Here is a 14,934-nt window from a genome sequence, read left to right on the forward strand (position 1 = left end):
ACACACACACACACAATTAGGAAATGTAGAAGCAGTAAAATTCATATGACCTGGGGCTGGCAGATGACTCGAGGTTCAGTTTCTAGCACTGCAGTTCAGGGGACCCGATGCCCTCCTCTGGAGTCCATAGACACTAGGCACACACATGGCTCACAGACATTGTGCAGGTAGGACACCTGTATACGGAAGTAAAAATTAAAAGTTTAAAAAATGAACATAGGCCAGATGTGGTGGCACATGCCTTTAATCCCAATATTCAAGAGGCAGAAATAGATGGATTTTTTTTTTTTTTGGTTTTTCGAGACAGAGTTTCTCTGTGTAGCCCTGGCTGTCCTGAACTCACTCTGTAGACCAGGCTGGCCTCGAACTCAGAAATCCGCCTGCCTCTGCCTCCCAAGTGCTGGGATTAAAGGCGTGCGCCACCACCGCCCAGCTAATAGATGGATGTCTAAGTTTGAGGCCAGCCTGGTCTACATAGCATGTTTTAGGCCAGCCAAGACTACAGGGTAAGACCCCTTTTCAAAAAATGGAAAAAAGGCCAGGCATGGTAGCACACACCTTTAATCCTAGCTTTTGGGAGGCAAAGATAGACAAGATCCCTTTGAGTTCGAGGCCAGCCTGGTCTACAGAATGAATTTAAGGCTAGCCAAGGCTATACATCGAAAAACCCTGTCTCAAACAACCAGGAGAGAAAAGCACATGATTCTTGGCCCACGTTTCAGATCATTCCAAAAAAGGGGGGTGTATAATGAATGTCACATGTACTGATGCTGTTCTGATCCCCAGGGGATGCACAGATGTCATTTGCTGTGTGGTGCTCTTCCTGGCCATCGTAGGCTACGTGGCTGTGGGCATCATAGGTAAGCACTGGAAGGGCAGGCGCAGCCTCTGCGATCCAGGGTGGCACTTTGGCTGAGAAGTGACAGCCTATCTATCTCTGCATCTCTCCACAGCCTGGACCCATGGAGACCCTCGGAAGGTGATCTACCCCACTGATAGCCGGGGCGAGTTCTGTGGGCAAAAGGGAACAAAAAATGCGTGAGTTTGTTTGCGTGGGCGCGCTTAAGCTGCAACGCCCTTGTGGGGATCTTGGCAGACCGGGGCAGGTTTAGTGTTGAGCGCCTTAACCCCCGGAGCCATCTCTGGGCTCAGTAGGTAAGAAGTCTTGACCAACTCTAATTCTATTTACCTTCCTCCAACCCCAGGGACAAACCGTTCTTGTTTTACTTCAACATCGTGAAGTGTGCCAACCCCCTGGTCCTGCTGGAATTTCACTGTCCCACCCCTCAGGTAACAGGTTCCACCTCTTCCCCTTGATGAGCATCACGTGGGACCTCCGTTCAGGATGGGGTCTCCGTCCTGAGTCCATATCCCCTTCCTTATCCTCCCTCAGATCTGTGTGAAGCAGTGTCCAGATCGCTATCTCACCCTTCTGCATGCGCGCAACACGCACGAGTTTGACTATTACAAGCAGTTCTGTGTGCCCGGCTTCCAGAACAATAAAGTGAGCAGAAAGATCCCTTTGGTGCTTGGGTGGTGGATACAGGAAGGGGCCCTCCTCAGGGATTCACATCTTCCCATTCTCTTTGCAGGGGGTGACTGAGGTGCTCCGAGATGGGGAGTGTCCAGCGGTTATCATCCCCAGCAAACCTCGTGAGTATTGGGGATCCCGCAAGGATCAGGTGCAGGCTGGGGGATCTGCAAGGACTCCCTCCGACAGCGCCTTCTGTCCCACAGTGGCCCAGCGGTGCTTCCCGGCCATCCATGCCAGCAAAGGGGTCCTCATGGTGGGCAATGAGACAACCTATGAAGATGGACATGGCACCAGGAAGAACATTACAGATCTGGTGGAAGGAGCCAAGTGAGAGGACAGCCCTCCAGTGTGTGGCACCTGGCGTCCTGGGGTGGGATAGCCCTCCAGTGTGTGGCACCTGGCGTCCTGGGGTGGGACAGCCCTCCAGTGTGTGGCACCTGGCGTCCTGGGGTGGGACTAGAGCCAACCTCTGGGTATGACTTGAGTCTCTTCCAACCCTAGAAAGGCCAACAAGGTTCTAGAGGCCCGGCAGCTGGCCATGCAGATATTTGAAGATTACACTGTCTCCTGGTACTGGATTGTCATGTGAGTTGGAATGAAGATGGCTGCCCCTGGCTAAGCCTAAGGATAGTGCCACTCATGTCCCTGTCTTAACCCCCAGAGGTCTGGTCATTGCCATGGTGCTGAGTCTCCTGTTCATCGTCCTGCTGCGATTCCTGGCGGGCATTATGGTCTGGGTGATGATCGTCATGGTGATCCTAGTACTCGGCTATGGTGCGTCTCCCCCTTCCTCCTACTCTTCCCTGCAGACCTGGGGGTCTGCTAAGTGTCAAATGTCTGGTGCCCTGGTGACAGCTTTCAAAACCATCATCCTAAGCACTCAGCTGTTCCTCACTGTTTAACTGACATGTTTGTGTAGAGGTTCATGGCAGTGTTGTAGGTCCTTTGAGGCCCCCAGAGCCTGACAAAGGGATGGATGAAGTGCAGCTTGTTGGGACTAAGCCTGTAACTCTGGCACTTTTCTGTAGCCCTCCAGTGTGGTCCTGTGGTTGTGGCTCAGTGGTAGAGCCCCTTCCCAGAATCCCCCAGTGAGGGGCTGGTTTTGTGGCTCAGTGGTACAATGCAAGGCCCTCAGTTCCTTTCCTCTAACACAGAAAGAGAAAAGAAAAAAAAAAAGAAAAAAAAACTTTCAACTTTCTGAAAGACATCTCTTTAAGCCTGGTGACTAGGCTTCTCACCGTGGTGCCCATGGTGCCAGTTCAAATCCCAGCTTTGCTGCTTCCTAGTTCTGTCCTGGGGCACATGACTAAACCTACTGTGCATAATTACTTCCACCTTCTAAAGGGAGTAATTGCTTTTCTGGGTGGGAAACTTAATGAGAAGGTAGTAATGTTGTATTGTGAATCATATCAAGAGGACAGCTTGCATAGGGCGGAGGCCTGGCTTACAAATCCGTGTCTTGTGTTCTGATTAAGTTTTCTTCTTCTGTGGATTTTTTTTGGGTGGGGGGGTTGGGTGTTTGAGAGAGTTTTTCAGTGTAGCCCTGGTTGTCTTGGAACTTAGTCTATAGATCAGGCCGCCCTTGAACTCAGAGTTCCACCTGCTTCTGCTTTCTGAGTGCTGGGATTGAATGCGTGCGGCACCACCACTCAGCTCTTCTGTATTTTTAAATTATGTTCACTTATTATGTGTGTTTGTGTGCATGTATATGTGTGTGAATACATATGTACATATATAGAGGTCAGAGGACAAATTCCAAAAGTGTTTTCGCTCCTTTTACTATGTGGGTACCAGAGAGTCAATTCAGGCTTGGCAGCGGGTGCCTTTATCCACTGAGCCGTTGCTGGCCCTTATTCTGATTTTCTTCCTTTTAAACTTCCTGAAAGGAACCTTCATCTTAGGATCCAGACACCAAAACATACATGTTAGTATGGTGGTGCATGCCCGTCATCTTCTGCCAAGGGAGGCAGAGTCAGGAGGAACATAATTTGAGTATGGGTCCTGCTACATAGTAAGACCTAGTTTCAAAAACCAAAGAAAAAGTTGTTCATTTGAGTGTTGTTGGCAATTTAGGTGACTTGATATTTGTTTTTGTTTTTTGAGACAGGGTCTCAGGGTATAACCCTGGCTTGCCTAGAAGTGGCTACATAGAGGCCTGCCTTTTTCTGCCACCGAAGTCCTGGCATTAAAGGGGTGTGCCTCCACACCTGGCTGGCTCAGGTTGTGATTAGACAGGAGTCCTAATACCCATTCATTCTTTCACCCGCTTTTCAAGCACGAGCCTGGACTATATATTAAGTTCCAGGCCAGTCAGGGCTCCATAGTGCCCGTCCCTACATACTACCCTGTCTCAAAAAACAATCAAGAGAGTTAACTGTCTACGCTTGTGGCTCTGTGCAGGAATATTTCACTGCTACATGGAGTACTCCAGACTCCGAGGAGAGGCAGGCTCCGATGTCTCCCTGACGGACCTTGGCTTCCAGACGGACCTCCGAGTGTACCTACACTTGAGGCAGACCTGGATGGCCTTCAGTGAGTTGGGGCACCCTTCCCCCATGCTTGTATTCTGCGAAACCTTGGAAGGATTGAAGTGGGACTCCGAAACAGGTTACTCTCAGCTCTTAGAGAAATCATTTAATTGTATGTTATTTTATTTATTTTTAAATCAATTTCATTTCTTATTACTTTTAACTTTTAAAAATTGTATATTATATTTCCTTGTTGAGAGGGATTGTCAATAACAAGGCCCTCCTGTGTGGAGGTCAGACAGAGGATGCTCTCACTAATTCTCTGCTCCCACCATGGACTCCGGGGACTGTAAGCATCTTTACCTGATGAGCCATCCTGATGGCTACCCACCCTTCTCCACAGTGATCATTTTAAGCATCCTGGAAGTGGTCATCATCCTGTTACTCATCTTTCTGCGCAAAAGGATATTGATCGCCATAGCCCTCATCAAAGAAGCCAGCAGGTGGGGCCCGGAGAGCCAGGGGTGTGCCTAGTGGCTCAGGCTGGGCCATTTCAGCTTAATGTCTGTCTCTGTTTCTCCCCAGGGCTGTGGGACACGTCATGTGCTCCTTGCTCTACCCACTGGTGACCTTCTTCCTCTTGTGTCTCTGCATTGCCTACTGGGCCAGCACTTCTGTGTATCTGCCACTCGTCAGTCTGGGGTCCCCAGGGACGGATGTTCCTAGAGTACCCTGCAGTCAGAGTGGGGCTGTACCATGATGGGTGTGTGCTCCTTTTCAAAGAGCACCTCCTGCCTCCCTTCCTGTGGGTCTCCTCATGTTACAGACTTCTATCATGTTTATATTGGGTAAAGGGGCAGCAGTATTTAGAGGTCTGAAGACAACTTGTGGGAGTTGTGCACTCCCTTATAAGTGGGTCCTGGGGATCAAATTTGGGTTATTACGATTGGTGGCAAGCACCTCCATCAGACGAGCGGGCCTCCTGGCTCAGCCTCTGAAGTCTCAGGATTCCAAGGGTGAGCCGTCCTCCTGAATTCCCCCCACACCTTGGGTTCTCAGTTCCAGCTTTTGGTTTCCTTAATTAGCCTCCAGCTTCCTGTCTACCTCTAATGTAGCTGTGTACAAGATCGTTGACGACACATCCTGCCCACTTCGGGGGAAAACCTGCAACCCAGAGGTAGGCGTCCCTGTAGCGGAGGACAGGATTATTCTAGCAGCCTCCTCTTGAAGATGTTTGACTGATGTCACTTTTTGTCCCTCTCTTTCTTGATTATGGAGTGTGTTGTGTGTGTGTGTGCATGCGTGTGTGTGTGCATGCGTGTATGTGTGTGTATGTGGTATGTACATATATGTTTGTGGAGATACCCTGTTTTATATTTCTCAGCCTTATTCCTTTCAGACAGCATCTCCCACTAGATACAGAGCTAAGGTGGCATCTCAGCTCCCTGTGACACTGGGGCTACAGGCTAGCATATGTATTTATTTATGGGCGGGAGGGAGACTTGAACTCAAGTCCTCATTTTTAAGTCCCCTTACCTATTGAGCCATCACTCCAGGCCTGCTAGCACCTTTTCTGGATTTCTGTAATGGGCAGTTTTGCTTCTAGGACCTACCCTTGGTCTAGCCTCAGGGTACTTTGAACTGACACCGTGGCTCCTTACCTCTCCCCCAGACCTTCCTGTCATCCAATGAGAGCCGCCAGTGTCCCAAAGGCCACTGCCAGTTTGCCTTCTACGGTGGCGAGTCAACCTACCACCGCGCCCTGCTGGGCCTGCAGATCTTCAATGCATTCATGTTTTTCTGGCTAGCCAACTTCGTGCTGGCCCTGGGCCAGGTGACACTGGCTGGAGCCTTTGCCTCCTATTACTGGGCTATGCGAAAGCCTGACGACATGCCTGCCTTCCCCCTCTTCTCTGCTTTTGGCCGAGCACTCAGGTAAAGAGGAGTGTTGGGGTGAGAAGGGAAAGGATGCAGGGACCCCATCTGGCCGGGCCACTGATCCTCGATTTTGATTTCAGGTACCACACAGGCTCCTTGGCTTTTGGCTCCCTTATCCTAGCCATCGTGCAGATCATTCGAGTGATGCTGGAGTACCTGGACCAGCGCCTGAAAGGTGCCGCCCTTCCTGGACTTCTGGACATAGCCCCTGATTGGGTCTTGCTTGAGGGGTAGGGGCGGAGCTGTGCCTCTGCTGGGTTTCCCTTTGTGGAAGGGGTGGAGCTAAGTGGCTGCAGAGCAGGTAGAAGAGCCAACTGAAGGCAGGCATGGTGGCCCGGGCCTTTCATCCCAGTGCTCCAGAGTCAGATAGATCTTATGTGAGAGTTCGAGGCCAGCTTGGTTTACAGAGTGAATTCTAGGACAGCCAGAGCAACAAAGTGAACTCCAGAAAAGAGCCAACAGAACTGCTTGGAGTTCTGGGTGTCTAGGGGCAGGGCAGGTCCAGGAAGAGCAGCTCTGGCTAGCAAAGCTGTTTTGTTTTGTTTTGAGGCAGCTTTTCACTGGGCAGTCAGCCCTAGCTGGCCTCTGATATGAGATCCACCTACCTATGTTTCTGAGTGCTTGGATTGACAGTATCACCGCCCCTGTTTTGTTTTAAAAGGCTGGCATCCAGCTCACTTAAATAGCCAAGGATGACCTTAGTTCCTGAGCCCTGGAGCTTACTTTTGTGGATCAACACGGGGCTTGATTAATTTACTTACCCTGAGGCAGTGTCACTAAGTTGTTGAGGCTGGCCTCGTAGTTCTGGCAAGTCTCAGACTTTGCAATACTTAGCTGTCTTCCAGGAGTCTGGGTGTCTCAATCAAACCAGACCCATCTCTTACCATCCCTTCACACCTTCCCTCCTCTTTCAGCTGCACAGAACAAGTTTGCCAAGTTCCTCATGGTCTGTCTCAAGTGCTGCTTCTGGTGCCTAGAGAAGTTTATCAAATTCCTGAATAGGAATGCCTACATCATGGTGAATGGCAGGGCTGTGTCGCTGCCCTGGGTGGGAGGCTTTCCCATCTCCATCCCGAGGGCCTCAAACCTTCTTCTGTTCACTCCAGATTGCTATCTATGGCACCAACTTCTGCACCTCAGCCAGGAATGCCTTCTTCCTGCTTATGAGAAATATCATCAGGTCGGGGGGACATGCCTCCAGCCCACTTGTCCCATCTCACCTTCCCAAGCCCCCTCCTGCCCTAGCCCTGTTTCTCAACCAGCCTTCCATTTATTGTGCCTCCCCTCCTACCTCCACCCTCTCCCAGACTCTGAACCCATGGTCATACCACTCCCTTCACTCTCCCCTACAGGGTGGCTGTCCTGGACAAAGTTACAGACTTCCTTTTCCTGTTGGGCAAACTTCTGATTGTGGGTAGTGTGGGTGAGTGTCACCGGACCTGTCCATACTGGCGTGTGGGATGTTGGGAGTGACCTGTAAACTGATGTTAGGCTCATGTAATCTTCTGCCGAGTCCGTCTTTGGGGACTCAGCCATCTCCATCTCACCGCAGGCATCCTGGCCTTCTTTTTCTTCACCCATCGGATCAGAATTGTGCAAGATACAGCCCCACCTCTCAATTACTACTGGGTCCCAATACTGGTGAGCACCTCTGGGGACAGGTTGGGGTCTGGGTGGAAGCAGGGCTGGGAGGTAGGGTCAGGATTTGCTTAGATTCTTTTGGTGAAGGTTAGGGATGGGACAGTCATTGGTTAATTAGTCCCTAAATATTTACTGAATACCTGCTGAATACAAGGCACAGGGATGAGGGACTTTTCCTTAGGCACTAGAGCTACTGTCATTAACATTTGTTTATTTTGTGCCGGGTGGATGCACTTGTGGAAAGTCAAAGACACTTAGATACTTGTGGGAACTGGTTCTCTTCTCCAGCAATCTGTAGGGATTGGACTCAGGTCATCTGGTTTGGTGGTGAGTGCCTTCATCCACCAAGCCATCTTGCCATCCCTAATAATAATTATTATTAATAATAGGTCTTATTATTACTCTTACTATTATTGTGGAAAAAGGTTGTTTTATTACTTATTTAGGGTTTTTTTTTTCCTATTTTGTTCATTTTTTGAGACAGGGTTTTTCTGTGTAGCCCTGCCTGACCTGCAACTCCCTCTGTAGACCAGGCTGGACTCCAGTTCACAAAGTTCAACCTGCCTTTGCCTCTAAAGTGCTGGATGAAGGTGTGGGCCACCACAGTCATGCTCTTTTCTTGTTTCTTGAGATAGCATCTGTCTACATAACTCTGGCTGACCTGGAGCTTGCTATGTAGAGCAGGGCTGGCCTCAAACTCGATGTCTTTGTTTTTTATTTTGAGACAAAAGCCTTGGCGACTTAAAACTCATTTATGTAGCCAGGCAGTGGTGACACACGCCTTTAATCCCAGCACTTGGGAGGCAGAGGCAGGCGGATTTCTGAGTTTGAGACCAGCCTGGTCTACAGAGTGAGTTCCAGGACAGCCAGGACTACACAGAGAAACCCTGTCTCAAAAAAACAAAAAAAGAAAAAAAAAAAGGAAAAAAAAAACCTCATTATGTAGACCAGGCTAGCCTCAGACTCAGAATCTGCCTGTTCCAGACTTTTAAGTGCTGAACTTAAAGGTGTGTGCCTTTAATTTTTTTTTTAACAGTTTATTAACTTTTATGTGTATTGGTGTTTTGCCTGCATGTATGTCTGTATACCACATGCATCCATGATGCCCATGGTGGCCAAAAGAGGGCATCTAATTCTCTGAACCTGGGAGGTGGGATTACAGATGGTTGTGAGCTGCCATGTGGGTCCTGAGAATTGACCCCGGGTCCTCTGGAAGAGCAGCCAGTGTTCCTGTCTGCTGAGCCAACGCTCCAGTTCTCCCCGCTTTGTCTTTTTCCCTTTGACTGACACCCAGGCTGGCATAGAACTTTTGAGCTTTCTGCCTCCCAAACCCTGAGATTGTAGCCACATTTTGTCACCGCAGACAAGGCCTTACAGTTTAGATGTATAGGGACATTATCGGATGATAATACTGATGGCACACACCTGATAGCCCAACAATGGGGAAGTATAGGCAGAAGAGTCAGAAATTCAAGGTCATCCTTAGCTACGCAGTGAATTCAAGGCCAGTTCTGGTTACAGAATTCCCTATCTCAAAAAAAAGAAAAAAATGAGAAAGAAGGAAAGAGAGAAAGAAGGAAAGAAAGAAAGAAAGGAAGGAAGAAAGAAACAAACAAACAAAGGAACAAAGCAAGCAAGCAGGCAGGCAGTGGTAGCAGCTCGTGCCTTTATCCTAGCATTCAGGAAACAGAGGTAGGCAGATCACTGAGATAGAGGTAGGCAGATTGCTGGGTTTGACACAGTGAGTTCCGGGACAGTCAGGGTTACACAGAGAAACCCTGTCCCGAATAATCTTAAGAAAAAGTATGAAATGTCTAGGCAGAGGGAATAGCAGAGAGCTTGAGGTCTGGATCTCTTTATTTCCTGGTAGTGTCTCCTGCTGGACCCAGGCTCCCTGGTTTTGTCTAGTCTAGGTGGCCCGCTTGCTCTGGGGATGCTATCATCAGTGTCAAGTGCTGGGCTTACAGGGGCCACCTCACTCATCTGACGCTTGCGTGGGTGCTGGGGATTCCATCTCAGGTCCTCAGATGTGCACGGCATGTGCTCATCTACTGACCATCTCTTAGGTATCCCAGGCAGTACTGGAACTTTCTGTACAGCCCAGGGTAGCCTCAGATTCAAGCTGTCCTTGCACTTGAGCTACCAAAGTACTGAGATTATAGGCATGCACCACATGGCCCTGTGGAATATGGGATCCGACTCCAGAGTGCCCCAAACACTCATAAAACTGCAGTTGGATAAAGCTTCAAGGCGACGTATATAGTGCTAGGACAGTGTGAAGCATGGTTGGTCTAGAATCAGACATTGCTTCCAGGGGGCCTGTACCTAAGGACTTGCTGTTAAAGTTGAAAGCAAAAGGTAGGCAAGTTAGAAACAGCAACATATGCCATATGCAAAGGCCCTGGGGTTGGAAAAAGCAGGAAGCATTGTGGAGCAGGTTGGGTCCTAGTTGAGGTGTGGAAGGCCAGACCTGGTGGCTTAGGCCTGTCATCCCAGCATTTGGGAGGTAGAGGCAGGGGGATAAGGAGGTCAGTTCCATCCTTGGCTACTTAGTGTTTGAGGCCAGACCAAGAGATGTGTGAGACTGTCTCAAAAAAAAAAAAAAAATCTAATTGGTCTGGGTGTGGTGGCTTATGCTGAGGCAAGAGAGATCACAAGTCCCATAATTTTGTGCCATGACAAACACACACCATTGTGGTGCACGTGTATACACCTCCCATACCGTTCAGATCCCCAGAGCACCCTGGCCAAACCTTCTAACCAATCATTGAGCAGCAGTTTATCTCATAAAACTAAGTCAGAGGTCCAGCAAGGTGGCTGAAAACTTGCTAGGCCTGACACGAATGCCATCCTTTGGACCCACACGGTGGGTGGACCGAATCAACTACCACAGGTTCTCTTCTGACCTCCACTAGCATAGTGTGCGTGGTGGGGCTCAGTACCATGAAATGTAATATATAGATTAAACAAACATTGAAACTAAGGTGGAAAGAGAGGGTATCAGATACTGACCTGGCCTTCACACACACCAACAGCCAAGAGGACTGAGCTGTGTGCTTACCTATCATCACAGCCCACTGCAGGCTGAGGAGAGAGCTAGAGAAGGGGCCGCGCAGTAAAGGACGATGCTCTTCCTAAGGACTCATGTTCAAGTCCTAGCAACTGCACTAGACTGTATGTAATTCCAGTTGCAGGTGACCGAGGTGCCCGTGTGCGTACATAGAATCAAAAGTGAACATGAGGAAAGCAGGAAAGAATTTACTCATCACAGCCACATTGCCATGATAAATAAATGATTGTTTTTGAGGCTGGCTCACTATGTAGCTCTGGCTTGAAACTCTATGTAGACCAGGCTGGTCTTGAGCTCACAGAGCTCAAGTCTTCCAAGTGCTGGGATTAAAGGTGTGAGCCACACCTGAAGATGAAAGGCAAATGTTTTTAGAACTGGAGAGACGGCTCAGCAGTTAAGAACACTGTAACTCTTGCAGAGGTCCTGGGTTCAGTTCCCAGCACCCATATGGTGATCCATAGCCATTCTCAACTCCAAACCCAGGGGGTTTGGCAACTTCTCATGGTCATGGTTGTCAGGTACACACATGCTACACATATAAACATGCTAGCAACACACACAGATCTTTTGTAAAAGTTAAAAAGGTGTTTTAAAAATGAGGCAGGAGGCCCAGCACCCAGCACTTGGGAGGCAGAGGCAGGTGGATTTCTGAGTTCGAGCGTTCGAGGCTAGCCTGGTCTACAGAATGAGTTCCAGGACAGCCAGGGCTACACAGAGAAACCCTGTCTCGAAAAAACAAAACAAAACAAAAAGGCAGGAGGATTGCCACGAGTTCTATAACTACAGACAGCCTCTTGGCTCATGAGAGTGAGAGCTTTCTCAGCCTAGGAAGGAGAGTGATGGGGTGGGGTTGCTTTTCACCTGAGCTGGCTGGAATAAGGTATTTTCTCTTGAATAGACAGTGATCATTGGCTCCTACTTGATTGCTCACGGCTTCTTCAGCGTCTATGGCATGTGTGTGGACACGCTGTTCCTCTGTTTCTGTGAGTGACCCCTTTATCTCAGCCCACCAGGGGCCCTGACTTCCTTCTCCCCAGAGGATAGGAAATGCCTCCCTCCAGTGAAAGCACTCTCACCCTAGAGTTCCCTGGGGGCAGGAGTTGTCCCTTCCAGGCCCGTGCATGCCTTCCTGGCTTCCTCATTCACCACGCTTCAAGCTAACTGTTCTTCACCCTTCTGTCCCCAGGATATAGCTGGAATACTCTGTCCCCTGGGTCTGTGGCTTTGAAATCTCTGGCTTTGTTGGGGACTAGCACAGGGTTCACGGCTGCCACTAACTCTGGTCTCCACGTGTCTTTTTCTCCCCCCTCCCCTTCTTCCCCCAATGCCTGCTGGCTTCTTTTCCGTTTTTTCCTCTGCCTCCCTTTTCCAACCCCCTCCTTTCCTGACCACCCCATTTTCCACCCCCTGCTGGTTCCTGGGGGGCCCAGGTGAGGACCTTGAGAGGAATGACGGCTCTCAGGAGCGACCCTACTTCATGTCGCCCGAGCTGAGAAACATCCTATTGAAGGGGAGTTCGCAGGCGGGCAAGCAGGAGGAAGTTGAGGAGGAGTAGAGAGTGAGGGAGACTGGCAAGCTGGCCAGGGGGCCTCTGGAGACCCGGTTTGTGCATGTGATGGTGCTTCTTTGACTGGGAAAATGTGGGGCTCCTGTAGTCCTCCCTTACCCCTTTCTTTTCCAAAACTAGGCACTTATCCTCTCACTGAGCCATAAGCCCATTCTCTCTCACTGGAGCATTTAGGCAGGGGCTCAGCCACTGAGCCCCGTACCCTGCCTCTCACTGGGCAAGTGCTCTACCACTGAACTATGCCCCTAGCCTTGTTAACTTTGCATTTTGAGACAATGTCTCTCTCAGTTGCCCAGGCTGGCCTTGGACTTAAGGTAGTGAAAGCAGGCCTTGGGGCTGGCATTGTTCTGTTTCAGCTTCTTAAATACCTTGGGTAACAGGCCTTTGCTGCCATGGCATATTCTCCTGTGTGTTGCTCTCTAACCCTGAGGCTTCTCTACGGCCCTCTGTTCCCTTCCCTGCACGCCATCCCCAACCCCCACGCCTGCCTCTCGACTCCCTCTCATGTCACCTGCTTTGGGTCTCTGTCCACAGTGGAGGATCTGGAGAGAAACGACGGTTCAGCTGAGAGGCCTTACTTCATGTCTTCCACTCTCAAGAAACTCTTGAATAAAACCAACAAGAAAGTAGCAGAATCCTAAAGACACCTGCCTCCCATCTCAGGATGCTGTGATCCGGTGCTTGCTGTGCAGCTGGGTCAGAGTCCCCAGCTCATCAGACTTGCCTAACGTCACATCACTGCCTCTCTGCCACCCTCCCCGAGTTCCCATTTCCAGGGACCTAGAGGATTTGGGGCATCTCTTTCCTATGCCAAAGGGCAATTGGGAGTTTTTAGTGCAGCTCTGGAAGATGGGACAGAATGGGTCTCTCCAGTCCTTACTGACTCAGACAGTGCCAGTATGGTGAAGTAACTTGAAGCTGAGGATGGGAGATGGCCCAGGATGTCTGCAGCAAGCTTCTTTGTATTTCAGTAACCCTTCCGGCTAAGAGGGAAAGACGATGAGAGCGGGCAAGTCAGCTCAGTGAACACTAGCTCTGCGTTCCCCAGCCGAGATAGAATTGGATCTACATGGCTGATGTACCTAAGGGCCAACACAGACATGTCTCACTCTTAGTCCTTTGTAGCCTAGACAGACAGTAAGGGGTCTGCCTGCGTCTCTTCCATCAGGCTCCACAGCTAGATAGAGTCACCAAGAGTGCCTTCATATGTAACCCCACCTCTAGCCTGGGGTGGCTGGGGTCACAGGAAGAAGGAGTGTGTACCCAGAACTGGAAGAGTCTTCTGGATAAACAGACAGCATCTGAGAGGAGGGCCCTGTGCAAGGAACGAGAGTGGTGGTTAGGAGTGGCCGTGGAAAACAGGCCTCTACGTAGATCCTACAGAGCAGCTTTGCCTAATGGCTTCCTAATGGAAAACTTGAGGTTGGAAAACGAATGGAAATAGGGCCTGCCTCCCCAGCCCTTTCTCTGCCAGTAATGCACACTGCTCTCTTTGTGAGAGGAAAGAAACTGAAGTTCACCCAAGGGACGGTTTCAGGGGATGAGGTGTGGGTTCGTTCTGTATTCCAAGTTAGCTAGGCCTATCTGGTTTCTTTCACTTGAAACTAGAGAATCTGATTGCCAAACTTCTTGATCTTGAGAGCCAGAAGACTGGTTCTTCATTTTACTTATCATATGCTAAGACCCTCCCTTCACCCCTACTTTGGCTGTCCGTAATATACCAGGATCTTGGAAATGAGGCTCCCAGCCTAGGATCCCAGGGTTTCCTGTGCCTGTCTTGTGTGCCATCCCACCTCACCCTCCTCTTGTATGCCCACCCCTGTGCTTACATAATTGCATTCCAGCCAGTTAATAAAGTGCCTCTTGTACAGACACTAACTCTGTGTTTAATGGGAATGTGGGATGCTGCTGGAGGGAGGGAGGGAGGGGAGGGAGGGGGGGGGGAGGGAGGGATGGGAACCAGCCTTGAGCTCACTTCCAAAGTGAGTCCTGTAGTGAACAAAAGCTTCAGAGTGGGAACTGATTGCTGGAGTCCAGAAACAGCCACTTGCTTCTCCTCTCATAACTGCCCTGGACATGGACCCTGTACTTGCACCTGAGCCTAAGGTCTCATGGTTGAGAATAGCTAATATTTAGTCATTTTTTTTTTTTGTAATTTCTGTGTGTATCTGGGTGAATGTGTCCCACGTGGATGTAGTTTTCCATGGAGACCAGCAGTAGGCATTGGAGCCCCTGGAGCTGGACTTACAGCGTCATGAGCCCCCTTGTCAGAGCTGGAAATCAATTGGTTCCTCTGCAAGATCAGGATACATTTATTGTTTACATTTTTTCATGTTTTTTTTTGGCATTTTGTCTGCATGTGCATCTGTGCACTCCCGTGCCTCCTTGGTCTCAGAGACCAGAAGAGGGTTTTGGGTCCTCTGAAATTATAGACAGTTGTGAGCCCTCCTCCCAAAGTTGTTTCTTTTTCTGTTGTTGATTTTGCTTGTTTTTAAAGCTGCAAGCTGGCCTGGCAGAGGTGGCGCATGCCTTTAATCCCAGCACTTGGGAGGCAGAGGCAGGTGGATTTCTGAGTTCAAGGCCAGCCTGGTCTACAGAGTGAGTTCCAGGACAGCCAGGACTATACAGAGAAACCCTGTCTCGAAAAACCACAAAAAAAAAAAAAAAAAAGCAAAGCTGCAAGCTGAAGAGAGATGGTTCAGCTATTAAGAGTACT

At 49.6% G+C, this 14,934-nt stretch overlaps 1 protein-coding gene across 4 annotated transcripts in view; it reads left to right on the plus strand.

Moving 5' to 3' along the window:
* Positions 1–14,092, plus strand: part of Slc44a2 (solute carrier family 44 member 2) — a 34,798-nt gene extending 20,706 nt beyond the window's left edge. Inside the window, exons 3-23 of one of the 4 annotated variants that reach the window (XM_028763722.1) lie at positions 787–860; positions 954–1,038; positions 1,206–1,290; positions 1,394–1,504; positions 1,593–1,653; positions 1,738–1,861; positions 2,036–2,119; positions 2,196–2,308; positions 3,935–4,066; positions 4,406–4,505; positions 4,588–4,680; positions 5,095–5,179; positions 5,675–5,937; positions 6,021–6,115; positions 6,855–6,958; positions 7,047–7,120; positions 7,293–7,363; positions 7,493–7,581; positions 11,550–11,634; positions 12,082–12,253; positions 12,753–14,092. In XM_028763722.1, coding sequence (XP_028619555.1) covers positions 787–860; positions 954–1,038; positions 1,206–1,290; positions 1,394–1,504; positions 1,593–1,653; positions 1,738–1,861; positions 2,036–2,119; positions 2,196–2,308; positions 3,935–4,066; positions 4,406–4,505; positions 4,588–4,680; positions 5,095–5,179; positions 5,675–5,937; positions 6,021–6,115; positions 6,855–6,958; positions 7,047–7,120; positions 7,293–7,363; positions 7,493–7,581; positions 11,550–11,634; positions 12,082–12,206 — 2,053 coding nt within the window. In that variant the 3' untranslated portion in view covers positions 12,207–12,253; positions 12,753–14,092. Of the gene's footprint in view, positions 1–786; positions 861–953; positions 1,039–1,205; positions 1,291–1,393; positions 1,505–1,592; positions 1,654–1,737; positions 1,862–2,035; positions 2,120–2,195; positions 2,309–3,934; positions 4,067–4,405; positions 4,506–4,587; positions 4,681–5,094; positions 5,180–5,674; positions 5,938–6,020; positions 6,171–6,854; positions 6,959–7,046; positions 7,165–7,292; positions 7,364–7,492; positions 7,582–11,549; positions 11,635–12,081; positions 12,254–12,752 lie in introns of those variants that run through there. The other 3 variants (XM_028763723.1, XR_003710919.1, XM_028763724.1) reach the window with 3 other exon arrangements.
* The last annotated feature ends 842 nt before the right edge of the window (positions 14,093–14,934 follow it).

The sequence above is a fragment of the Grammomys surdaster genome, unplaced genomic scaffold (genome assembly GCF_004785775.1).
Source record: "Grammomys surdaster isolate TR1022 unplaced genomic scaffold, NIH_TR_1.0 140, whole genome shotgun sequence".
NCBI classification, from domain to species: domain Eukaryota; kingdom Metazoa; phylum Chordata; class Mammalia; order Rodentia; family Muridae; genus Grammomys; species Grammomys surdaster.